At 34.6% G+C, this 25,550-nt stretch overlaps 3 protein-coding genes across 13 annotated transcripts; 1 reads left to right on the top strand and 2 right to left on the bottom strand.

The window, feature by feature from the left end:
• Positions 1-222: 222 nt before the first annotated feature.
• Positions 223-2,526, bottom strand: LOC132608754 (expansin-A7). Its single transcript, XM_060322483.1, has 3 exons — positions 2,352-2,526; positions 1,347-1,656; positions 223-535 (listed from the first exon to the last, which is right to left on the bottom strand). The coding sequence occupies exons 1-3, from the start codon at positions 2,524-2,526 to the stop codon at positions 223-225; spliced, it is 798 nt and encodes a 265-aa protein (XP_060178466.1).
• Positions 2,527-3,723: 1,197 nt separating this feature from the next.
• LOC132609864 (PGR5-like protein 1B, chloroplastic) lies at positions 3,724-8,990 on the bottom strand. The gene is made up of 11 exons (XM_060324049.1): positions 8,716-8,990; positions 7,538-7,653; positions 7,348-7,444; positions 7,131-7,231; positions 6,707-6,763; positions 6,256-6,332; positions 5,851-5,902; positions 5,086-5,196; positions 4,898-4,995; positions 4,746-4,820; positions 3,724-3,966 (listed from the first exon to the last, which is right to left on the bottom strand). The coding sequence occupies exons 1-10, from the start codon at positions 8,918-8,920 to the stop codon at positions 4,751-4,753; spliced, it is 984 nt and encodes a 327-aa protein (XP_060180032.1). The 5' UTR covers positions 8,921-8,990; the 3' UTR covers positions 3,724-3,966; positions 4,746-4,750.
• A 1,725-nt stretch (positions 8,991-10,715) lies between these two features.
• Positions 10,716-25,323, top strand: LOC132609863 (uncharacterized). 11 transcript variants are annotated; one of them, XM_060324046.1, is made up of 11 exons: positions 10,798-10,875; positions 12,315-12,363; positions 12,968-13,017; positions 17,128-17,235; positions 21,151-21,380; positions 21,487-21,738; positions 21,842-21,918; positions 22,460-22,814; positions 23,729-23,785; positions 24,713-24,774; positions 24,863-25,323. In XM_060324046.1, exons 4-11 carry the CDS (start codon positions 17,145-17,147, stop codon positions 24,918-24,920), a joined length of 1,182 nt encoding a protein of 393 aa, XP_060180029.1. In that variant the 5' UTR covers positions 10,798-10,875; positions 12,315-12,363; positions 12,968-13,017; positions 17,128-17,144; the 3' UTR covers positions 24,921-25,323. The 11 variants fall into 11 exon arrangements, with proteins under 11 accessions (XP_060180027.1, XP_060180029.1, XP_060180030.1 ...); XM_060324044.1 differs by lacking the exons at positions 12,315-12,363; positions 12,968-13,017 and having other exon boundaries at positions 10,716-10,875; XM_060324047.1 differs by lacking the exons at positions 10,798-10,875; positions 12,315-12,363; positions 12,968-13,017 and adding an exon at positions 13,458-13,590.
• Positions 25,324-25,550: the final 227 nt, after the last annotated feature.

The following is a 25,550-nucleotide window of genomic DNA, read 5'->3' as shown; positions in this document are numbered from 1 at the left end:
TGCTATAGTAGGTCAACTTAACGAGACAACATGAAAATTAGAACATAAACGCATAAAATAAGAGTAAAAATTATAACTAAAATTATATAGTAATTCTTTCACCGGTGAAATGTTATCTATTACAAGATCAAATCGCGAAATAAAACTCGAGAAATAATTTCTTAAAAATCAAGAATAAATGCTTGAAAATCCCCAAAAAAATCCAAGGGAACTTATACATGATCATTTGAAGTTGACTTTGGCTTGGTAAGTCATCCCTACTTGCCAATTAGAAGGTGCAACATTAGCAGCTATAATTGTTTCACGTGATGTGTAAGAAGTGAGCTTAAATGTAAGTGCTTGGCCACTTAGTGTTGCAAATGCTTGATATGAAGCTCCCCAATTGTGGCTCATACTTAACCAATTTGTTTTAGTTCCCTTGACCCACATACTTGCAGTATCTCCACCTCCACCAACATTCATCACATATACCAATAACCAATAGCCATTTCCTTGGAAACTGAACTTGATTCCACCTTTTTTAACACAAGGTACCCTACAACCATGAAAGAAATGGAGCATATTAGATGATATTAAATGCATCAGATATTTGGTGGAACAGTTGAGGTGCACACAACTAGTTTGACTGTATCTTTAACCTTTGAAACATTGGTTAAATATTTAAAAAATAGCAAATTTCTCGAAGACCCGTCAATCCCTTTGTATCACCCCATGAACTTCATTTTTAGGAAATAGTTGTGACAAAAATATTGTGTCATTGCATAGGCGAATTTAAGAGAATAGGTTGTTTCAGGATGAATATGATTTTATTAAAAGTATATACACATTTCAAATTCTTCTCTTAAACTTGTATATATTGTTCAAGCCAATCGCGATAAGTTTAGTTGAACTCATAGAATCTGCCTTAAAAATTTGCCTTTGCGGCGTCTGAGTTAAATAACACCTCAATTACTAGAATGTTACCACCAGGATTATTGTGGGAGAAGTAAAAACGGGGCTAACAACTTTTCAACCTTATGATTGAAAAATAGCTATTGTCACGGTGTTTGAAATGCCATGATCATAACTTGGAGTTCCGTTTGTGAAATTTTAAACTTCGTGATAATGACTATTTTTCAATTACAAAGGTTGAGAAGTGACTATTTGCGAATTTTGTCTGTGTTGGAATGAACAAGATTTCTCCATTCTTAACCATAGGTCTTGAGTTCGAGTTCTGAAAACGGAATTTTTTTTTATAGAGAGCACTTCCTCCTTTAATGGGCCTTACGCAGCGTAAATCAGGACTATTCGAGGCCCAAACCAAATATTAAATGCTCTTAAATGTTCAAACTAAAAATGAATCATACCTACGATATGTAACAGGGACAATGCCCGCCTTCCATTGAGCGATTTTCATGAAAGCAGGTTTAGCCATGTCAAAATGTGTACGAGGTGGATTACACCAACCACCAGCGTTACTGTCTTGTGACCAATTTGGTGGACAAAGATTTGTTGCAGTTACTGTTGCAATGGTTGAATAACAAAATTTTGATTGTGTACATTTTATTTGGTAACATTGTCCACATGCATATCCATTGCTATATAATGTAGAGCTTAATGCTGCTGTATCTGTCCCATAGCCTGAATTGAATAAGTTTCCATATCCACATGCACCCCCTGCAAATTTACAAGAGACTTTACACTGTCAGTGTATGTATTGTAGAAGGTTATCTGCCTTATTTCGCAGGTTACTGCTATGTTGCTTGGACTCTTCAAATGTGAGGCTGAGTGTGTGTCACATCCTTCAAAAAGTACATTTTTGAAGGATCCAATACAGTGTGGCATCATTAATTATTGGTGAGTCGAGCAACATACGATTACTATCGCGTTCCTTGAAAAAGATTGGGCTGGTGCTAATAAATAAATTGTGCGGTGATTTAGATTTGTCTAGTAGGTTGAGCAAATTGGTTATAAGAGTTTAAGTTCTACGCATTGCGTAAAAAGTATTTACAAAATCAGATCATTTATTAGGTAATTACAGGTAAAACATAACTTAAATTATCTAGTAAAACTAGTACCTGACTTGCTATCATAAATTTAAATTTACTAATAGTGGTGAAATACTTTTGCATTGTCTGTATATATAACTTATATTTTAAACAAATATTAAGGATTTCTACTGTTGGTCAACTAGTCTAGATTGAAACATCGATTTGGTAGTAATGAGATGCTTTTATTATCTAAAAAAGGCCTTCCACCCAAAAAATCCAATAATATCACTTACTGCTAAAATAGCACAATACTTCTTCGTGAATATGCAACATTATAAGAATGAACATAAATGAAATAATCAAATGATTAAATGAACGCACCCATTGTAGCTGAAGCAGTCTCGTCGCCATAGAACGTAGCATGAGCGAGTTTCCAAGGCGTTGCCTTAAAGCCGCTAGGGGCGGCATATCCTCCGGCCATTGCTCGATCGATGAGTGCTAGTGTTGCAACAATCAAGAATATTGTCAAGCTCCATCTATGGTGGAAATAGGCCATGGAATTTAGCCCTTCTTACTATCAAGAAAATTGCAATGGCTTATTTGATTTTGTGAAGATAGGCCTTAATATATAGCTTTTTGGTGTATAAATAATGTTACAAGTGTATAGGCTTCGTGCCATCACGAACATTGTAAGATTTACAAGTCAATTTTGAATTTTAAAATTAGTTATGTTTGTTGAAATGCTATGTAAACGTGCTGGCAGGTTATACATTTACATGTTGTGTAGTAATATTACTTCTTTAGGGCCTTTGCTTGATTTGATTTTCCCTCTAATAAATGGAACACAAATACAAGTACCCAAATCTTAAATTAATTTTTCTGAATCTTGTGGTGATTGATTACCTTCCCCTTTTGACAAATCACTAATAAAGAATTTAAATTATATAATGACAGAATAGAATTTAAAAAATTTACTTTATCATCCCAATCTAACTGGCTAACAGATTGTTGCATATTGTTGTAAGTTAACTAAATATAATGGTAGTTACCCAAAAAAAAAAAAAAAAGGACTAAATATAATGGTGTAAAAAATCTATTTCATTATTTATATAGAAAGAAACCTTCAAGGATTGATAGTAAAAAGGAATATTTAAGGGCTAACTTACTTTTAGTCCCTTAATTATTGAGAAGTTTCGATTTTAATCTCTATTATATTTGACTATACATATTAAACCTTCAATTCATTGAACCGTGCAGTTTTGATCCCTCAATTGTTGATATTCTTATGTTTGTCTCTATGATAATTGACTAAGCATATTAAAACTTCATAATGTTTGTGCACTTTTTATCCCTATGCTTATGAATATTCGCAAATTTATCATAATTATTAATTGTCCGCTACGTAATTACTCATGTATTATGTTAAGTTTGTATTGTTACTCCATATTAACAGCAATATAATACTATAAATAGTCAAATATACATAGTTTCTACATAAATGTACCTAAAATACATTTTATTACTTGAAGGTTAAATATGTGGAATCATATGTCACAAAGACCAGAAGCAAAATTTGCCAAAACCAAAAGTGCTACTACTATCCCAAGTTTAAAAAACAAAAAGAAGAGACTTATCTCTCTATCTGACTCTCTTCTTTATTTATTTACTTATCATTCTCACCAATCATGGCAGGTTCCCACCTCCAACCAAAAAAAATTAAAAGAGAAAAATATTAACATCAGAAGACAGGCACTGAGTCAATTTCAAGAACCTTGATATTCTTCAACTGCTGTGCTTATTAAAAGCTGTTAATTTTTTTTATTGATATACTTATAAACACACACATTACATCACATATCCACACATTGCAAGTTGCAAAGCCTTCACAATTTTAACACTGAACTTGGTTTCACAAACTGCTACATAATGTGGGCTCTTCCATGCAACTTGTGTTAAGAGCAAATCTATTGTGCAAATGTCTCCACATATAATCACCCTGCATTTTGCAAGATGTCAGTAAACAGAGGCGGATTCAGAATTTAAGATCTATGGATTCAACATTTAACATTCTTAACATTGAATCTATTTGCATTTTAAATAATAGGTTCAGACCTACTAATTTGTTGCATTTTTAGTGAATTTTTACACATAAATTTATCTTTTGCATTGAAAGTGCTGGATCGAGATGAACCCGATGTTGCAACACTGCATCTCCTCTATCAGTAAATGGAATTGGTTATTTTGTACGAGGGAAGCACATATATTGTACTTCTCTACACAAGCGATACAACAAGGACAAACTCGCACAAAAAGAAAAAATGATTGCTCCCTTTGTATCAATTTATGTGTCTTACTTTTCTTTTTGGTATGTTTCAAAAAGAATGTCTACTTTATATTTAGTAGCCTTTAGTTCCAACATCCCATACGACATATCTAAGATCACACGATTCAAAGGGCATTTGGGTATATTACACACATCTTTAATTTATGACTACAAGATTCAAAAGTCGTTCTCCTTACTTTCTTAAACTCTATGCTCAGTTAAATTAAGACACATCAAATGAAATGGACGGAGTACTAGATTGAGAATGTTTAAGAACTTCAGGACAATGGTGATACAAGGGTGTACTGAGAACATAAGTAATCTATATGAAAGAACTTTAACATAAAAGATTGTGCCATTGATACAAATCTAATAAAACACAACTTTTATAGAATGAGCATCTCATTATTGTTAATCTCAAGCGATAATAATAGGGTAAAGAGCATAGGTACCTCAATTATGCATTACTTCCTTCAGGCAACGTGATCAAACGTGTGTCTGAATCATAGATCAAGTCCGTCCCACAGCTGCGAAAGAATATGGTGGCGGTTACACTATGAATAGATCATGATAAATACCGGAAAATCAACTGTTGTGGACTTACCCTGAGCATTTTACTTTGTTGTTGGAACCCCCACTAGATACTGATAATATTGTGCCAAAGAAGGAAGTATTCTCTGTTCCACAATTCGGACAGGGGCCCTGAAGATTGAGCTTATTGTGTGTAAATGCCAAACACATAGCTTATAAGAGTATTACTTATGTACGCCCAAAATGTCTATGACAACTTACCTTTAAGATCAGAAAATCCTTAATAATGATGTTTGTGATTGTAAAGGACAACCACAGTATCAAGGGCAAAGCAGCAAACCACGTGAAAATGAAACTAAAAGGCTCAGGAAGCTGCAAAATGACAAATTATAGCGTTATTTCTACTCTCAAGGAGAAGGAAAATATATAGGAGCTAATGGCATGAAACAGAATGCTAAAAACCAACATAACAAAGATTTGAAATCGATCCTTAAAACCTCCAACTTTTGGCAGAATTAGTTCGAACTCCGGATCACTAATTATTCTACTCCCTGTATCCTAAATAATGTGTTGTTTGACTGTGTACGAAGTTTAAGAATGAAATGAAGACTTTTAAAACTTGGATCTAAAACAAGTCACTGATATTTGTGTGACTATAAATCATTTCAGTAAGAGTAAAATGGAAGTATAAAGTTTAATTGTCACTAAATATAGAAAGGTGTCCTTCTTTCTTGGACTGACTAAAAAGGAAAGAGTGTTACGTAAACTGTGACGAGGGAGTAGTATAGTTCCATGATTTCATATCTCCCAATATCCTATCACTTTTACAAAGTCTTATGAATACTCTGATCTTTTAGCTAACTAGTTGTGTAGTTCGGACCCTCCAAAAATGTTGTCACGCCCATGTTGGATCCTCCAAAAATGCATAGCTTTTGGAGGATTCAACACATAGTCCTGGCGGTATTTTTGAAGAGTTTGATACCTTAGGGATGGAAATAAGGAACCAATCTAGCTAACAAGGCTTACCTCCAAAAGATAAGTGATCTCAAATCCAGTCAAATCATCAAGGAAGAAAAACCTAGCAAGACATTAGCGAAACATATCTATTAAAAATTAATGTATGGGCACAATATGTTCTGTAATACACATTTTTATGTCAAATAAAAAATGAGCAATTAAGGATGGAGGGATGAGTAGTGATTGAAGAAACCATCACAGAAAAACAGCTTATTACATAGGGAAAAAAGATCTTGTTAAATTCTTTATATTTGTGAATGTAGTAAGAACTAAAATCATTTGTAGATAGGGATCACTTATTTTTTCAACATCGTAACACAGAAGAAGTGTAACGTATAACGGGGTCAACAAACTAATAACAATGCAAAAAGAAATTAACTTATAATGATGAGAGAGTTAAGTCCTATAACTCACAATCCAAGAGCAACAACAGCAGCAGGGACATTTAACAAGAACATCTTCAGATAATCAACAGAAAGGTCACTATAAACCTGCAAGAAATAAAGTTTATCAACCCGCTTAACCTTGTAGACATCTTGCATGAATGTATAATGGCAGAAAATACAAGCATGTCCACAGAATGTAATACGAAAGATGACCCAAACTGAGCATGAAGTTTAAGTAAATAAGGGCACTTATGAATCTTGTGGTCTTAAACTAAAGTTGTATCTAATGTACCAAAATGCCCTTTGCATTTTGTGGTCTTAAACTATGCCATGTGAGATGTTAGAACAAAAGAGTTACAAAATATAGAAAGTGACATTCTTATTGAAACGGACTAAAAAGAAAGTAAGACGCGCAAATTGAAACGGAGAGAGAATGAATTGATAAAGTAGTAAATCCCATCGAGCAAAGAGGTACAAACCTTTCTACTTCGAAGACTGCATCTTGGACCCTCAACCACAATATCGCTGCCATCCCTCTAGAAAATTAAGAGATGTCAGTACAGGAAAGACTACATAAGACCGAGATATTATAATAAACAAAAGAAAGCAAATGACAGAACAATAACAATATTAACAACTAACTTGGTTTGATCATATTTTTGTAGTGACACTAAGTCGAAGAATAACAATCGACATAATCCAACTACTTCATAACTTGATAAGCTGCTGGGAAATTATTTACTATGTAAACTACAAAAAATAATTGCGATAGCGATAGAAAGTACATTATACAGTAAAATTAAATGCTTTCATTTTTGGTCAAACTAACAATTTTTCTTTATTGGGTCTGTTATCTTATCTATTAAATACAATATAGCATATATGATGCTAATAGCCAAGTACCTTAAGTTTCATCTTCAGCTTGTCATACTCTTTATCAGTCATAATTGGATTCCCTGATACATAAGCCATAGAAGCTTCCAGAAACTTCTGCTCATCAGTACCTGCATTGTGAGTAATTTCTATTACTATACCTATTTTAAGTCTCGACGAGACAAAAATACGAAAAAACATATCATCAAAGTTTTGGAGAATGTCGAATAGAGAATTTTTTTCATACTAAGCATGACGACACTGCTCCCTTCCCACATTAATTCTTCCTTAAGGTTATCAAATTCCTCATTCGACATGATGGCCTTTCCTTCATAATAGAATGACTGTGGTACAGAGCCAATAAAAGAGTGAGATTAATATTATTAGAAGACGAATGAAAACAATCGACGAATAAGAGATTCTTTCTGCTTTAGTACTTGTAGTGCTTGAAGAAACTCTTGCTCCATTTCCCCGAGAGACTTCTTTCCTTTCCCGTCAATGCTACAATACTGCAAGATTTTACTGTCATCAACCTCATCTTCGTTGATCCGACCTGAAAGCAAAAGCGGGATCCTCAATTGATGACTAGGCCACCATAAAACAAAGAATATGGAGAAGAAGAGAAGAAGAAAAAACACATAAACACAAAAGAGAGGGAGGAAAAAAATATTTAAGAGTATTTTTCAGTTTGAAAAAATTCATCTTCTGTTAGTTGTCTAATCACTTTACTACTTTCTTTCTTTATACCGCTATACTTTTTGAATATCCCTTGACCTTAGAAATACATGTATAGACCCAATTAAAAATGGAGATTGTTGGCCTGAAGAACCAACAATCAAGTGTCCATGAAGTTTGTTGAATTTAGTACTATAATAATCAAAATTGAAATTAACATAACCAATTTCAGCATCCAATACATAATAGTGCTACTATTAATCCAACTTTTCAGAATAAGATTCAAATAACCGATCCCTTCTTGTTGGATAGGAGCTACACTATTAGGCAGGGGTGAATTTGTGTACTAATTTTAGGGCACGGAACCTATGATCTCTCTGTAAAATTAGGTATTTTATGTATATATTTTTTAAAATTGGCATAATATTATATGTTGGAACTCATGCTACAAGAATGTTAAATGGTGCACTTGGTTAAAGGTTAAGTTATTTACCTAGAGTACTTAGGAATCAATTTCCACTCACTACATTTTCTCCTCCTTTTTTTTTTTTTTTTAATGCTGAACTCATGTTCTAGAAATTCTAGCTTCGCCTCTGCTATTAGGTATGGTTCGGACGAAACTAGGGGCAAAACCACCCCTTTATTTAGGGGTTAGGTAGAACCCAATACCCTGTATTTGTGTTAAATTTTTCATTATGTATAAATAAAATATTCCGAACCTAGTAAACAAAAAAATTATGGTCCATAGCTCATAAACTAAAAATCTTGGCTCCTCCTCTTGAGAAACCTAGTAGCTTTTGCTTAAATCCTGTATTTGTATTACGAACCAGTAACTAAATGATCTATAGGTTCATAACTCATAAATTTCAAATTCTAGCTCCGCCTCTTATATTCATAACATAATGAAACTATGATCAAATATGCAAACTCAATAACTTACCTGGTTGATCAGTAGTAGCCTTTGGAGAAAGAACCAATAGCCTACGTCTAGTAGATAACTTTCTTCCACCAAAATTAATCAATTCAACCTTCAAACCACCTTGTAAAGAAGCATTACAAGATGGAGAAAAAACAGGTTTTTTTCTAAAAGGTGCATGAAATAGTCGAGTGCTTGTTGTTACAGTGAAACCAAATTTGGTGGCCATTTGTGAAAAAATATGTGAAGTGTAAGCAAAAGGGGTAGTAGAAATGAATATTTCATTTGTTAAAAAATCTTGAAAAATGGGAATTTGATGAGTTTTTGGTAAAGATGAAGAAGATAAGATTATGTGATGAATGTGTGGAGGGTATTGAAACTAGAAAAATTGAAAAGCTTTTGTCCTGATTTTATTTGAATTCAAGAAAATTAATTTTCAGTTTTAACTGTTTTTTTATGTAACAGAATCTGCCATGTCAGCTTGTTGATGTTGTCGAGAATCTAGGATCCTACATTTGGGTGACACGTGGATAGTTGGTTGCTTTCATGTATCTGCCACGTGAGATTGCTCTATCAAGGCTATATTTGTCTCTTTCTTCAGGTTACTAAATCTGTCCCGTAATAAGTATTACCTTAGCTAAAAACACCCATATTAAGATAATAAGGGGCAATTTGCAGTATTGTGGGGTGGTCTTTAATTTTTGCCCCTTAAATTGGTGGTTTTTAACTTTTAGCCTTCGCTAAAGATCTCTTGGTTTCGGATTCGAACTTCCGCTCAGTTAAAAATTTAAAAAATTCGCAAGGTAGAGTTTTTGCATGAGTAAAATTTTACAAAATTCTACCTTAAAGTAGAGTTTTCAAGGCAAAACTCTGTCTTGCGAATCTAAACACCTGCTTTGCGAAAATTCCTTTTTTTTTTTACTGAGCTGGAGTTCGAGCCCAGAACCTCGGAGTATTAGGCGAAGGACAAAAATTAAAAACCGTCAATTTGAAGGGCAAAAATTAAAGACCACCCCAAATGAAGGGTAATCCGCGCAAGAAAAAGTAAAATAAACATAAATTACTTTTTCCTCTTGATTAGAGCATGCACAAATCGTAATCCATTTGATATTGGGAATCCAACAGTACCAATTTACAATGTGATTTTTTCAATGATCATTTAGATGTTACTTTAACTTGTTAGTTTTTTGTTTAAGGGTGGAGTTGGCAAAAACTAGCCAATTTATGTCTTGAATTCCTAAGGTGACACTTATTATGGGATAAATATTTTGGCTAAGATAACACTTATTATGGGACAGAGGGAGTATCTTATGGTGGGGGGGGGGGGGGTGTTTGGCCATGAATAATTTTTACTTTTTTTTGGAATTTAATTCCGGAAATCAAGTTTGGTCATAAAATTCAGAAAAATTTCGAAATTCAACTTAAAGTTGAATTCCGGAATTTGAAAAACATTAAAAAATTATTTTCACTTTTTTCATTCCAAATTACTCACAAAAATTTAAAAATACAATAAAAAACAACTCCAATTTGTATTCATAGCCAAACACAACTTCAATTTTCAAATACTATTTTTCATTTGGAAAACAAAAACTTTTTTTTTTCAAATTTCACAAATTTCATGGCCAAGGGGGTGCCTTATTTTCACTGCCAAAAAGTTGTTTTCACCATTTTCACTCCAAATTCTCACAAAAAGTAAAAAAAAAAAAAAAAAACAAAAAAATAAATCCAATTTGTATTCATGGCCAAACACAATTTCAATTTTCAAGTACCATTTTTCACTTGGAAAACAAAAACTATACTTTTTTCAAAATTCATGACCAAAGGGGTGCCTTATTTTCACTTACTTTATTGTTTTTACTATTTTTAACCCAAAAAAAAAACAAAAGATTTCCTCGAAATGAAACAATAAAGTATACCCTAGTTTGACCACCAAATGATGTGGTTCAGCGAACGGGACTGAAAAAAAATCCTTAGTAAGGATCACTCCCAAAATGGAGTCTTACGCGACGAGAGTCCAAATATAGTCGGGTTTTGAGAAACAAAAAAAAAAAAAAAAAAAAGATACAATAGTTTGACCCGAATTGGGTGTGTTTGACAGAAATTAGGGCACAGCTTATCTGAATAGGGAAAACTGCTATCTGCTCTCTCTCTCTCTCTCTCTCTCTCACACTCTGAATTTAAAAGGTAAATTAAATTTCCCTTACCATTTTCAGTTTCACTGCATTAAAATTAACTTCAAATAACAGTAAAAACCAAAGAATAGCTAATATTTTTTTTTTTTTGTAAATGTTAGTCGATTTTTTTTGAATTCTATTCTGTGAACATTTTTATTACTATTACTATGTTGAATTTGCAAATTAATTATTGCTAGTCAAAGAATTTGCAGGCAAAAAATGTTATTTTTATTGTCTATATTGTTTTTAAAGGTAAAATTCTCTTTTTGGTAATTCAATTGGTAATATTTTCTTACACATGTTAGTGGAATTTTTTATTGAATTATGTGAGCATTTTTATCAGTATGTTGAAGTTGTAAATTAATTGTTGCTAGTCAAAGAATTTGCTTACTGAATTGTTTTATCATGTGGGTTTATATGTTTTTTTTTTTTTTTGTATAAAGATTTTTAAAAGTAGTATTACCTAAGTTTGGTGCAAAAATGTTATTTTCGTTATCTTTATTGTTTTTATTGAGTTCTATTCTGTGGGTATTTTTATTTCTCCCTTCGTCCCAATTTATGTGAAAGATGCTTGAATAGCCACGGAGTTTTAAGAATAAACAATCTATAAGTATTTGTGTGACTATGAGCCCGTTTGGATTGGCTTATAAGTTGGTTATAAGCTGTTTTCAGTTTTTTTGAGTGTTTGGCTGACCAAAATAAGCTCAAAGAAATAATTGGGCTCATTTGACTTAGCTTATCTAAAGCAGCTTATAAGCTGAAAACAACTTATAAGCAAAAAAGAAAAAAGTTAGACTACCCTAACTTATTTTTTTTAGCTTATAAGCTGCAAACAGCTTATAGCCATAAGCCCATCCAAACAGGCTCTATAAATCATATCTCATTAAGGATAAAATAAGTAGTTTAAAGAGAAACTGTTACTAAATATTGAAAGGTAAAAAGTTTACATGGTAAAAATGATAATCTATTTGGTAATTCAGAATGTTGAAGAGTGTAATTCTGAAGTTGTTTTGGCTATAAATTAATTATTTTTTGTAAATGTTTAGTCGGATTTTTATTGAATTCTATTCTGTGAGCATTTGTATTGCTACTCCCTTCGTCCCAATTTATGCGAAGGTGTTTGATTGGGCACAAAGTATAAGAACAAAAGGAAGACTTTTGTGTGGCTATAAATATCTCATTAAGGGTAAAATAGGTAGTGAAACTGTTACTAAAATGACTTCAAGAAACACTGATAGCAAAGTTTACATGGTGTGAAAAAAAAAAAAAAAAACTTTTTGGTAATTCAGTTTCTTCTTGTTCGGAATTAATGTTGAAGAGCGTAATTCCAAAGTTGTTTTGGCTATAAACGGTTTTTTTTTTTCCAAATTTAGTCGAAGTTTATTGAATTCTATTCTGTGAGCATTTTTATTACTATGTTGAAGTTGTAAATGAATCATTTTTACTCAGAATTTGCAGACTCAATTGTTTTATCATGTGGGTTTCTGGGGTTTTAAAGGTATTTCTCCTTTCCATTTTCAGTTTCGCGGCATAAAATGACTTCAAAATACAACGAAAGCAAAGTTTATATGGTAAAAAAGATAAATCTCTTTTTTTGTCATTCAATTTCTTCTTGTTCGGAATGAATGTTGAAGATCATTCTGAAGTTATTTTGGCTATAAAAGAATTATTTTCTGTAAATGTTAGTAGAGTTTTATTAGAAAGTGAGCAATTTTCCAGGCATAATACATAAACATGCCCTCAAACTTGGTCTCAACTGGCAAGTATGTGCTCCAACTTTTGGTTTGCACAAGTGGGCACCTCAACTTGTATAAAGTTGAACACGTAAACAAATGCTAACGCGGCACTACATGGCACATAAATTTTGGAGGTGTCTAGATAATCATTTTGTAAGTTAGAGTGTTCAACTGATAAAGTGGAGACAAGTTGACGTGCCTACTCGTGCACACCAAAAGTTGAAGGGCATACTTGCCAGCAGAGTCCAAGTTTGAGGGCCTGTTTGTGCATTATGCCAATTTTTAACTATGCTGAAGTTGTAAATGAATTGTTTCAACTGGAGTTATCTCTGTGAATCTAAAGATAATTCCCCTTTCCTTTTTCAGTTTCGCGGGATAAAATGACTTCAAAATACAAAGAAAGCAAAGTTTACATGGTAAAAAAGATAATCTTTTTTTGTCATTCAATTTCTTCTTGTTCGGAATGAACGTTGAAGAGCGTTCCGAAGTTGCATCTTTTGGCTATAAACGAATTATATTTTGTAAATGTAGGTCGAATTTTATTGAATTCTGCAAGCTTATTAAAATTAGTCATAGATATTTGTGTGGCTATAAATCATCTCATTGAGGGTAATATAGGTAGTTTAAAGTGATATTATTACTAAATATAGAAAGCTGTCATTCCTTTTGGAATTGACTAAAAAGGAAAGAGTGTCAACTGTCACATAAATTGGGACAGAGGAAGTACTATGTTGAAGTTGTAAAATGAATCATTTCTAGTCAAAGAATTGGCAGACTGAATTGTTTTACCATGTGGGTTTCTGGGGTTTTAAAGGTAACTTCTTCTTTCCATTTTCAGTTTCGCGGCATTAAATGACTTCAAAAATCACTGAAAGCAAAGTTTACATGGCGAAAAAGAGAACTTTATGGTCGTTCAGTTTCTTCTTGCTTCAAATATGGTTGAAGAGTGTAATTCTGAAGTTGTTTTAGCTATAAATGAATTCTTCTCGGTAAATGTTAGTCGATTTTTATTGAATTCTGTGAGCATTTTTATTACCATGTTGAAGTTGTAAATGAATCATTTCTACTTAAAGAACACTGAAAGCAAAGTTTACATGGTAAAAAGAGAACCTTTTTTTGTCTTTCAGTTTCTTCTTGTTCGGAATGAATGTTGAAGTTGTTTTGGCGATAAATGAATTATTGTTTGTAAATGCTAGCCGAATTTTATTAGAAAGTGAGCATTTTTATACTATGTTGAAGTTATAAATGAATCGTTTCAACCGGAGTTATTCTCTGTGAATTTAAAGGTAAATTCTTCTTTCCATTTTCGGTTTCACAGCATAAATTGACTTATTTTATTAGAAAGTGAGCATTTTTATTAGGCATAATACATAAATAGGCCCTCAAGCTTGGCCTCATTTTTTAAGAATGCTGTCTAACTTTGGGTGTGCACAAGTAGGCACCTCAACTTGTAAAAAATTGAACACGTAAACACAAATGTTGACGTGGCGCTGACGTGACACATAAATTTTGGAGTGCCTAGATGATCATTTTGTAAGTTAAAGTGTTCAACTGATAAAGTGGTGACAAGTTAAGGTGCCTACTTGTGCACACCTAAAGTTGGAGGGCATACTTAAAATGAGACCAAGTTTGAGGGCCTATTTATGTATTACGCCTTTTTATTACTATGTTGAAGTTATAAATGAATCATTTAAACCGGAGTTGTTCTCTGTGAATTTAAAGGTAAATTCTTCTTTCCATTTTTGGTTTCACAGCATAAAATGACTTCAAAAACCACTAAAAACAAAGTTTCCTGGTAAAAAAGATAATTTATTTTCGGCGTTGAGTTTTTTCTTGTTTCAAATGTGGTTGAAGAGCGTAATTCCGAAGTTGTTTTGGCTATAAACGAATTATGTTTCACAAATGTTAATCGAATTTTATTGAAAGTGAGCATTTTTATTACTCCTATGTTGAAGTTGTAAATGTGTCATTTCTACTTAAAAGAGCCTGTAGACGGAATTGTTTTATCATGTTGGTCAATGGGGTTTTAAAGGTAAATTCTCCTTTCCGTTTTCAGTTTTGCGGCATAAAATGACTTCAAAATACAATGAAAGCAAAGTTTACATAATCTTTTTTTTTTTTTTCATTCAATTTCTTCTTGTTCGGAATGAATGTTGAAGAGCGTACGAATTATGTTGTGCAAATGTTATTGAATTCTGTGAGCATTTTTATTAAAATAAGTCAGAGATGTTTGTGTGGCTATAAATCATCTCATTAAGGGTAAAATAGGTAGTTTAAAGTTAAATTGTTACTAAATATAGAAAGATGTCATTCTTTTTGGAACTGACTAAAAAGGAAAGAGTATCACATAAATTTGGGACAGAGGAAGTACTATGTTGAAGTTGCAAAATGAATCATTTCTAGTCAAAGAATTTGCAGACTGAATTGTTTTATCATGTGGGTTTGGGGTTTTCCTTTTCTCTTCATAAAGAAAGATGAATAAACTTTAGCTGTCTATTTTAGTTGAAGTGTCTTAAAATAGTGAGCATTTTGTTACAATGTTTAAGAATGTACTCTAAGTATCACTCTGATCAACATTTGGATATTTAAAAGCTTAGCGGTTGCAATTAATGAATAGCTGCATTGAAGGAGAAGGGAAAGTGTCAAATTCAAAAACAAAAATGAGAATAATTGTTCACGAAAGAGAAACTTTACCATTACACTTCTGCAATGAATCAAGAGGTGTGGAGAACCCAATCTGCTAAACCAAATGAGCCGACGAGGGTGTGATTGAAAGAAAATGAATAAAAGTGGACTAAACTTTAGTAGGTATTCTAAAAGCTGAATGAATCTGAAGCTCAATATTTAAGTCATGAACAACTCCGGTGCCACTAGTAAGAATTTAGTCATTGCCTTATACAAGTGAAGGGTTTGGATTTTGTCAGGGATTGACTCCGTTATATCTTTAAAAGTCTCAATATTTGCTATGAGAGAATGCATAACTAGGAGGATAAGTGTAGAGTGCTAGCCCGCAAATTCTGTTAAATGACATTTGTCTTGTAAGTTGGTTTCTATCTCTCTTACGTATGCATTGTGGTTCATCTTGGAGTGGCTACTTGATATGGACATTGGAAACCTAGAACATAGTTGATACTGTCCAAATGTGATGATTCTCCTAGAGTTTGGGTATTCCAAAGTTGAATTTATGTGTTGTGGTCTTACCAAACAGTATAACTTGTTCTTTTTTCCCCCTTATAGACGATAGTGTCCGAGTAAGCTTGCACATGCCTCGATTGTTTCACCGCTGACCTGCTACCCCCCACCAGCTTATGTACTAGGTAACTTTGCCCCACAGGCATAGAAAGATGGAAAGAAATCACAATGTTTTTTGCCTCTGTTTGGACTTGAGCTTGAAACCACATGGTTGACCTTCTACTTCATTCACCACTAAGCCACACTTTTGGTGCTCGAGGCACTTGTTCTTGTTGTTTGAGCTTTCGACAAATTAGTCGAAGCTTCTTTTCATGCATGAGCTGACAGAATGGTTAAGTGAAGTCTAGTGCCGCTAAAGGATTTGCAACGATGAGTCATAGCTCATTGTATCCAATATTTGCTTCACGACCAAATAGTTAAAGCAAGAACAAGAAAGGTCCTTTTAAGTAGATGACGTGCACGGTGATTTAAGTTGGACGTATGGGGAAAAGAACTTGAATTACTTTGTTTTTTTGAAACTATCTTAGTTTTTCTCTCACCCTAAACCTTACGTCATTCACAATTTAGGCATTTTGATTGCTTGAAGGCCCTGCTGAGTACAGCTCACGATATTGATAGTGTTACTACAATCTGCAAATGTTAGTTCCTTTTTCTTCTCCTGATTATTGAGCTTTATTAGCTAAACACTTTTGTCTGCATTTTTTTCTTTGTTCCAGTTAGTTGACATTAGATGAGTTCGCCAGATTTTTCAGTTTCCTGCTCTTTGGAATGTCGTGTTGTTCCCAGTTGCCACCATAGCACCCATATGAGAATCAAACTATGTTTGTTTGAACGTTGATGATGTGTACTAGTTTTGGATTTGTTTTGTGTTAATTTCTTATGCCATTTAAAAATGACTCATCCGAGAATTTTCTTTTAGTGTTCCATATTTCTAGCTGTCTAAGAAGTTCTATGATTCCCTATATACTGAAGGATAATCTTCATACAGTATAAAAGTGACATGCCTGCTCATTGCAGTCTCTTTGTTTGTTCTTATCGTGCTTTGAACACGTATATTCTATGCTCCTCAGACAAAGAGAGCCTATAATATTTTTACCTTTCAGAAGGATTCCTCATTTTACCTTCTGATATACTTTATTTTATGTCTACGTTGAGGTTTTGTAATAGCCGAGGGTCTTTTGGAAACAGCCTCTCTGCCCCACAAAGGCAGAGATAAGGTCTGTGTACATCCTACCCTCCCAGACCCCACTTGTGGGAGCACATTGGGTATGTTGTTGTTGTTGTTGTTGTTTAGGTTTTGTAATCTTGTTGGTTTTTTATTTCTTTTTTGGCAGGAGGTTGTAAGAAAAATATGTCATCAGATACTGCAAATGAAGATACATCTGTAGTTGATTCCTCAGTGACTGAATGGAAAAATGAAAGAGGGAAATTGGATGAACCAGGTAAAACTGATGGTGAATCACTTCATAATTCAGTTATCTGTGTTGTCTTCGATATTCTTTTGAGTAGTCGTTGCTGCTGTTGAGATTTGTTACAAGGTTTACCGCTTCTCCTTGAATGTGTCTGCATGATGAAGACAAGGATGTGGTCATTTATACAAAAGGTGCTATGCTTCAAGTATCTTTTGGTTAGCTTTGCTATTCAACTGATGGAGCAATAAGTATTTTGTAACCCGCAAGGGTGGCTCAGTTGGTTGAGCATGGGGCTTTCATAATGGAGGTCTCAGGTTCGAAACCCCCTGCCAACGACAACAGGGGATTTGCCTTCTGGGTCGAGCTCGTCGCACGGGGCTTGCCTAGTGCGGGTTACCTCTCCTGTGTGGTTTGCGAGCTATTGCACAGGAGCTGGATTTACCCTGTGCGCACCCAAAGGGTAGCGACTGCGGGTTCCCATGTCATCAAAAAAAAAAAAAAGTATTTTGTAACATGTTAGTGATGGCCAAACAATTCCAGGCTTTTCTATTTAACTGGAGCTTCACTTGAGAATTAGGAAGTGCTTGCTGAATTTGATAGAAAGGAGGATCACTAGTTAGTAATTAATGATGACATGAAGAGCTTCAATTACTTGTGTAGTTTCTTGAGTATGTGTAAGCTGGTTTGATTTTAGTAGCTCTATCCACTAAACCACATAAAAGTGATATTAAATCTTTTCATAATTCATTTCTGCATGTTGTTTATTAACTGATCGAGACTTTAATACACCTTTTTCTGATCCTGCTGGAGGGGGAGACCCATATTATACCAGCATCTCTTTTGGTTCTTTGGTCATCCAGAGGTGTATATTCCCATTCTGCCTGGATCTAGCATCATAAGTCATATTGTTTCTACTTTTTTGTTAAACTGGTCAGTCAGTCTGTTCTTAATAAGGGAAAGCCAGTACGGTACGCGAGACGGTAATCCTCCTTTCTAGGAGTCCTCAGTCCTAGGTTCCTCGTAGTCCATTAGGCTGAATAGTCATGGACTTGCGTAAAAGGATTACATCCTCCATGAATTTGTATGCATATGATATAGATATGGTTATTTAGATGCTCAGTTTTAGGAGTGTCGTGCTTCAAGTATCTTTTGGTTGGCTTTGCTATGAAATTTATGGAGCAATAAACATGGATAACATATCAGTTGAAGAGGTAGAAGTAGGTCAAAATCCATTGTTTTGGAAAGTGAGAAGCAGAAAAAGCGATGAGGGCTCGCTTCACTGAAGCAAGAAGCGTGAAGCGAAGCACACACTTTTTTTCAACTGAAGTGCAAAATAAAACAAAGTAAAAAAATATTAAATTTGCATAGATAAATGTGATGACCTGCCACGTCATAATGCCACCTAAGTGCCATTTGGAGCTATTGAAGACTAAGGACGTGACATAAATAACCAAAAAACTCAATAGAAATAACATATTTAGCAAATCTTTCAGTTCTTAAATTAAAAGGTAAATAATAGATACTAGAACTAGATAGTCAATAATTGTCATAACATATTAAGCAAACTTTAAATAATAAACAAAATGAATATTTGTAAGCTACAACAAACAGGGGAAAAAGCTTGATAAAAAACAAAGAAACAAATAACAATAAAAAGGCTACAGTAAACTAGCGGAGGAGAAGAAAAGAAGATAAAGGAAAATCGAAAGAGGAGAAAATAAAAGAAAAACAGCGGAGAAAACAAGAAGAGAAAAAAATCGAAAAAAGAGGAGAAGAACTTACCTTGGAACCCTAGATTGGAGGAGAAGAAGAGCAGCGAAGAAGATGCGTAAGTCTGTTGCAATTGTTTTAAGATTAACCCTTATTTCAATTAAATTTCCAAAACTTCACACTTCGCCTTGCTTCTCTGCTGAAGCGAGTGCTTTTCAGATCTTCTCGCTTTAGGGAACAAAAGCGCTTGACCTGTCACCTCACCTCGCTTCACGCTTTAAGCGCTGAAGCCTGAAGCGAGCGCTTTTATTAACACTGGGTGAAGTAATGGCCAATCATGGCCATATCTATTTGATTAAAAGGAGCACCAGTTAGTAATCCATCATTTCTTTTGACTTTATTGGTTGTCTTGATGCTGTAACTTTTGCTGGGATCACGATTTGATCTTGCGCAATACCTTCATGTTACTAAACATTAATAAAATTACCTTTTTTTGGATGAAGTGATAAATTTCTTTGATAAGCATCCAGAGGATGCAAATAGTTACAAAAGGAAATTAGCTCCAGTAGAATGAGACTAGGTAAAGCTCAAGGAACTAACAAAATCTATGATTTGCTTTTTTTGATATGGTAAGTTTTTATTAGAAAACAGTATCAAGATGATACTGAAAGTACATAGAAAACAAAATCTACGATTTCTCTGATTTTTTTTTTTTTGATATGGTAAGTTTTTATTAGTAAATAGTATCAAGAGGATACTGTGAAAGTACATAGAAAACAAAATGTACGATTTCATTGATACTATTTGCATTGTTTAAGTTGCTCCCCCAAAAAAAAGACTTAAAAGACACATAGCTTTTAAGGAGTGATTGGAAGTTGAGATTCCATTAAAGCATCTACAGTTTCTCTCCATCAGATACACCAAAAAATGCATGCATGAACCGTTTTCCAGATATTCTTGATGGCTTTCTGGACTTTCCTTAGCCCCCAGCTTGCATAGGTATCTCCAATATTGTAGGGCATTTCCCAGCATACCCCAATTTGCAAATTTTTTATTATGCGTGTCACACAACTGACACTAGTTGTTTGAGGCTTCTTTTTGTCTCACAACTTAGTGGAACCAAAAGTGTAAGAATTGGGTCCAAATAATTGCGAGACAAAAAGAAGCCTCACACAACCAATGTCAGTTGTGTGAGGTACATAATAAAGTTTTTCCCAACATACAGAGATACATGCTTCAAATACCCGTTGCTACTTCACGATTGAGAAAAAAGATGGCAGACATTTCCCACTTCCTGCTGGCTATATAACACCTATTGCACGGTTCAATGCCTTTTTTCCCAAAGGTTATGTTGAGTCAAACAGGCTTCTGAATTACTCCGTTTCTTAAACAAGTATTTAAATAATGTGCCTTGACTTTGTAAATTCCACCACTTGAGCGTCCCCATATTAGTGATGAGTCCATCTTTTAGCTGTGGCACCAATGTAGAATTCTCCATTCTATCAAGCAAATCCAGAAAGCTGTTGAATTCCCAATTTTGAAAATTCCTTTTAAATGAAATGTTCCAAGCATTATCTTCTCTGCATTGCATAATTGTGGCGTGTGGATGTCTTGTTAACTGGAATAAATCGGGAAAATCATCTGCCAGAGATGAATTGGCTGACCATTTATCATTCCAGAAGCTAATGTATTCACCATTTCCCACTTTAAATGAGGTGCTGGAGTTGAATTCTACCATTATTTATTTGTACTTTTCCATAGGCCCAACCAATTTGGAGATGTAGAAGATTTTGTGCACCAGTAACCTTGTTCACCATCCTTGGCTTTTATCAACTGCCTCCAAAAGGCTGTATCGCCAAAGCCATTTCATCATCATACTTTTGTTATGGATTGTCAAGTTTCTGATTCCAAGTCCACCTAACTTCTTTGGCTACATGGTTTTCCCATTTCACCAAATGGTACTTATGATGTGGGTTGTTTCCTTCCCATCAGATAGTGTTCAGGAGCTAACTTGGTTTTGTCTATTTCTCGTTAATTTCAGCATCTCCTGGATGTAACCTTAATGAAATTTCACTTTACCTGATCATAGTTAACAAAAAAAGAAAAAAGAAAAAGAAAATATCCTGTAGCTTTCTTGTCCTTGACATGACAGTAGTGGTTAAATGATAGTTTATGAATTACTATATATTGGTACATGGACATGATTCTAATAAAAAATGTGGACTCTTTTCTCAGATAGTCCAAGCTACAGAGCAAATGAGGATACCGGTCGTTCTAGAGCAGAGGAGCACACAAATTCATGTCCGCAGATTGGAATTCCAAGTGCAATTGGAAAGGGTAAATTCTATGACATAAGATATTTCGTAATCAAGAGTTTGAACCATGAAAATATCCAATTATCAGTAAACAACGGGATTTGGGCTACTCAAGTCATGAATGAGCCCATTCTGGATGAAGCATTTCATGTAAGTCATTTGTCCTTTTATATTCTCATGAGTATTATGATATTATGAACAGCTGTCATATATCTAACAGTACAGACAAATATTCATAGTTTTTCTTTTGTGGCAGAATTCCAGCAAGGTGATACTAATATTCAGTGTCAACGCGAGTGGTTACTTTCAAGGATATGCCGAAATGGTTTCTTCTGTTGGTTGGAGAAGAGACCAAGTTTGGAGTCAAGGAAATGGTGGACGTAATCCTTGGGGTCGAAGCTTCAAAGTGAAATGGCTGCGATTATATGATTTGCCTTTCCAAAGAACTCTTCACCTTAATAATCCATGGAATCAGTACAAACCAGTCAAAATTAGTAGAGATTGTCAGGCATGGGTTTATATTCTTGTCCTAGTATTATTCGCTTAATTTTTTCCATGTACTCTTGTTAGTAAAGAGGCTTTTATGACTCTGGAACATGTACTGCTGTCAGGAGTTACCTCCAGATATTGGTGAAGCTTTATGTGAGCTCCTTGATGGACACGATGCTTTGGATGTTAATTTGAAAATGTATAGCCCTTTTCCCAATAACTTGAGTGTTCCCATTTTGTTATTTGGAAACATAGAACTAGGGGTGTCAAATGGGCGGGTTGGGCTGGATTTGGGCAAGTCAATGACCCGCCCGAAGTTACTTAGGGTGAAACGGATTGGGCTAAAATGGGCTAAAAAGCGGGTCATAACCCAACCGGCCTAATTCTTACTATGTTTTAATTTGTTGGTTTGTTCTATAATTTTATAAGTGCCTAATAAATCTATTATTCTTCTTTATTATGGCTATATATAACATATCAAATAAAAAATGTCTTTTTGAAATTATATTGACAAGGTTTCTATGGGTCAATTTATGCTACAATATTAGCCCAATTTGGCCAATTTGGGCTACATATCAACCCCATTTTTAGATGAGCTGAAATGGGTTGGGCTAAAATGGGCGGGTCATGAGCCTGTCACGTTTTCATGGGCTAGTTTTGCCACTCCTACATAGAGCTAGAGTTCTAGAAAAATTGGTCCAAATGATTTTTCTCTTTATAATAGTTATTGGCTCATCCAGGGATAAATTCGCAAGGAATGATCTCTCTTCAATGCATCTTGGAGATGAAAACTCTAATGCATCTCTGATGCCTAATGGGTCCATGTTTTATCCCTCTGTATTCTACCAACATCAAGTTGATGCTAGTAGACTCCATGGAGCACCTCAGAGAATAAATGGTGTTTTTTCTGCTGAGGAGTCAGCCATTGCATCAGGGGAATCAAAGTCAAAACCGTCAAGGCATTCACAGAGAAATGGAAGCCACTATAATCTTCATGTAGACCCTGATGTGGGTCCTCAAAACAACATGTGGGGCTTGTCCGCGGAATGGAGCCCTCTTGCCAGTAATTTGACTGAAGATGACATTCTTGAAATGGTTTGTATTTCTTGTCTTACCATTATTTATTTTTGATGAAGTTCTCCTCTATTCCTTTAACAAATGCATAGCTGTTGACCAAGATACTGTTGATTATTAGTTTATTATCATTAACTATAGGGTGTCTGTTTATATCAAACTGCGTAGCAAAAATGGTTTATTAGGTTTTAATTTATATAATTTCCCAACTTTACACGAATCCTGGTTGTCTTAGAAGTCAGTTTACGAAATTTTCCTTTTTCGTTGAGTAGTAATTCCTGTAGGTATAGAGAACAGACTGGGAACTTGTATATATACGTCAATACGTGTATATACCCATATAATTTAGTGGAAAATTATCAGGTTATTCACACCCAAGGGTTGGCCTAGTGGTCAATGAAGTGGGCTGAGAACCATGAGGTCTCAAGTTTAAGAATACTAGGTGAGTTCTTCCCCACCAGAGTTACCTGGTACCTATGCTGGTGGGAGGGTACAGGTACCTAGTGGAATTAGTCGAGGTGCACACAAGCTAGTATGGACACCAGCATTACAAAAAAAATGATATCAGGTTATTCCTATTTGATTGGTGAACACACACACACCCACACCAACCATCTTCTTTCCACTCACCCCCACCCCCTCATGGCTGCTACAATTTAAGGCCTTTTGACTCATATTGTCTCTTAGGCTGCTGCAATATAGACAATTTCAAGACAGTGTACTTCTTATGTATTTAGTACATCATATAGATTCACCTGGCTCCCAGCTGTAAACTCAGTGGCTCTTATGTATTTAGTTTGAAGAATATTCTCAATGAAGTGTAATACTTCATGGACCACATGGTGTAGCTGTTAGATCTACCATCAAATCATGTTGCCATAATTAAAATATTTTTGTAAACAACTTGTCTCTCACATTCCTTTATCTTGTTGCAGACATATGAGGAGTATCTTGAAGCTCATAGCAGAGGCAGCAAAAGACCGCACCACCCTGTTAGTACTCTTTGTCGCTTTTCTTGTTATATATTCCTGTATTATAGAATAAATCCATGAAGCATTCTCTGTTGGGTTGGAATTGAACTGTAAAAAGTTTACCTTTATCCTTCTATATTATCTCTGTTTTGGAAAATTCTTTTCTAGCTCTCTCTCCATTGAAAAAAGTATCTAGCGTTTCCTCATTATACAATAAGCAGGAGAGAAAATTCTTGGGGCAACTCCCATCCCTCTTTTTTCTTCATTGCTATCTGGTGGTTGATGGTCTCAATAAGGTTAATATCCCGGGTAAAGGATTGTTAAGTTCCGTCCTTAATGCAGTTGACATTTGTTATGTGTAAGAGGGTTGGCTGCACGTTTTATAAGTGCCAACAACACCTAAAGTCGGCCAGAGGTGTTCCTTTGGGTCGGAAAATCTGTGCATTGATCTACGGTGATCTTTGTATTTTGCCTAAGGGTGCTTGGGTATATTCTTGTATTTTGTGAATAATGCAATTTGAGAAAGAGTTTCCTGTATATTGTGCCTTCCTTTACTTGCTGCCTAGAATCGATCTAAGTCCAATTGACCCTACAAATATTCTAAGGGTTGGGAAGGCCGAGTGAAGTGCAGGACTTGACTGCTGCACAGGAACAAATTTAGGTTGTTAAGAAAGTTTACCCCTGTGATAAAATTAGAATGTCATAGTAAGTTCCTCGAAGTTTCGGTTTTCTGATCTGTAATTTGTAGATGTCACTTTCTTTTGTCTAGCGTGATGAAGTGGTTCCATATATGTGTTTATGCTCATTTTTGTGAGTGCCCTTGCCGGATACATGTATCCGTTGAAAGTTTCTTAGTGAGGATATCCATGAGAAGTATCTTTTGCTAGAAAGAATTCTGATTAAAGCATCAGATTTTTGTTGTGCTATAATTTACCTCTCTTTTTCTAGGTTTCAGGACCATCACGGAGTACACAAAGGTCATTAGTCAATGAAGAACATTGTGATGATTCGTAAGTCTTTTGTCTTCTCATTTCCAACACGCATGGGGGTTGCAACGAACCAGCTGAGTGACCTATATCTATTATCTTGTGCAGGCAGTCAGGTTGCAGTTCGAAGAAAAGGAGAAGTCACTAAATCTCCCAATCAGTTGCATTGATTTTTCTTGGCGAGCAGGCTGATATGGTTGATATTTGTATTGTTGCATTTGTCACGAAGTGGTGGCTCTTGCGGAATTGTTCCTTTATTTTTGTAAAACTTTAAACTTAGGAGCACATATTGCTATCATGTTCTAGTATATCTGTACTGTATTATATGGTCCTCTTGTCACCCTTCTTCTCCCTTCCTGTTTTTGAATTGAAAACTTTATACTGTCAATGCGAACTTGTACAGGAAATTAGCAGTCTTTGTACTCATATGTTCATTCTTGATTTTTATTTTAGCCTTGATAAAGGCAAACCCTGTATAGAATTGGATATTATCTTCTTCTGAATTTTTCTTGATTATTGTGATGGAGAGAGGAATTATACTCTCTTTTTGGCCTCTACGAGGAACATACACAATTATCCAAAGAGTCATTGTGGCTTGGCAGATGAATGAAATTGGAATGACGACCTCGACAATGTCGTATCTCTTGATATAAGAAAATTTTGTGATTTTTTTATCTTTCGAAATTTTGCTCTAGCAGAGTTAAACGGTACTTGCATTGGTGAGAGGATTAGATGTACAGTAAAATAATATGTGAACAAACTGGCCCTTGGAAAGAGAAATATAGAAAGGGTTTGAAGTG

The sequence above is a fragment of the Lycium barbarum genome, chromosome 9 (assembly GCF_019175385.1).
Source record: "Lycium barbarum isolate Lr01 chromosome 9, ASM1917538v2, whole genome shotgun sequence".
Classification (NCBI taxonomy): domain Eukaryota; kingdom Viridiplantae; phylum Streptophyta; class Magnoliopsida; order Solanales; family Solanaceae; genus Lycium; species Lycium barbarum.
Note: the sequence above shows the minus strand (reverse complement) of the source record. Positions and strands in the feature narration are given on the sequence as shown.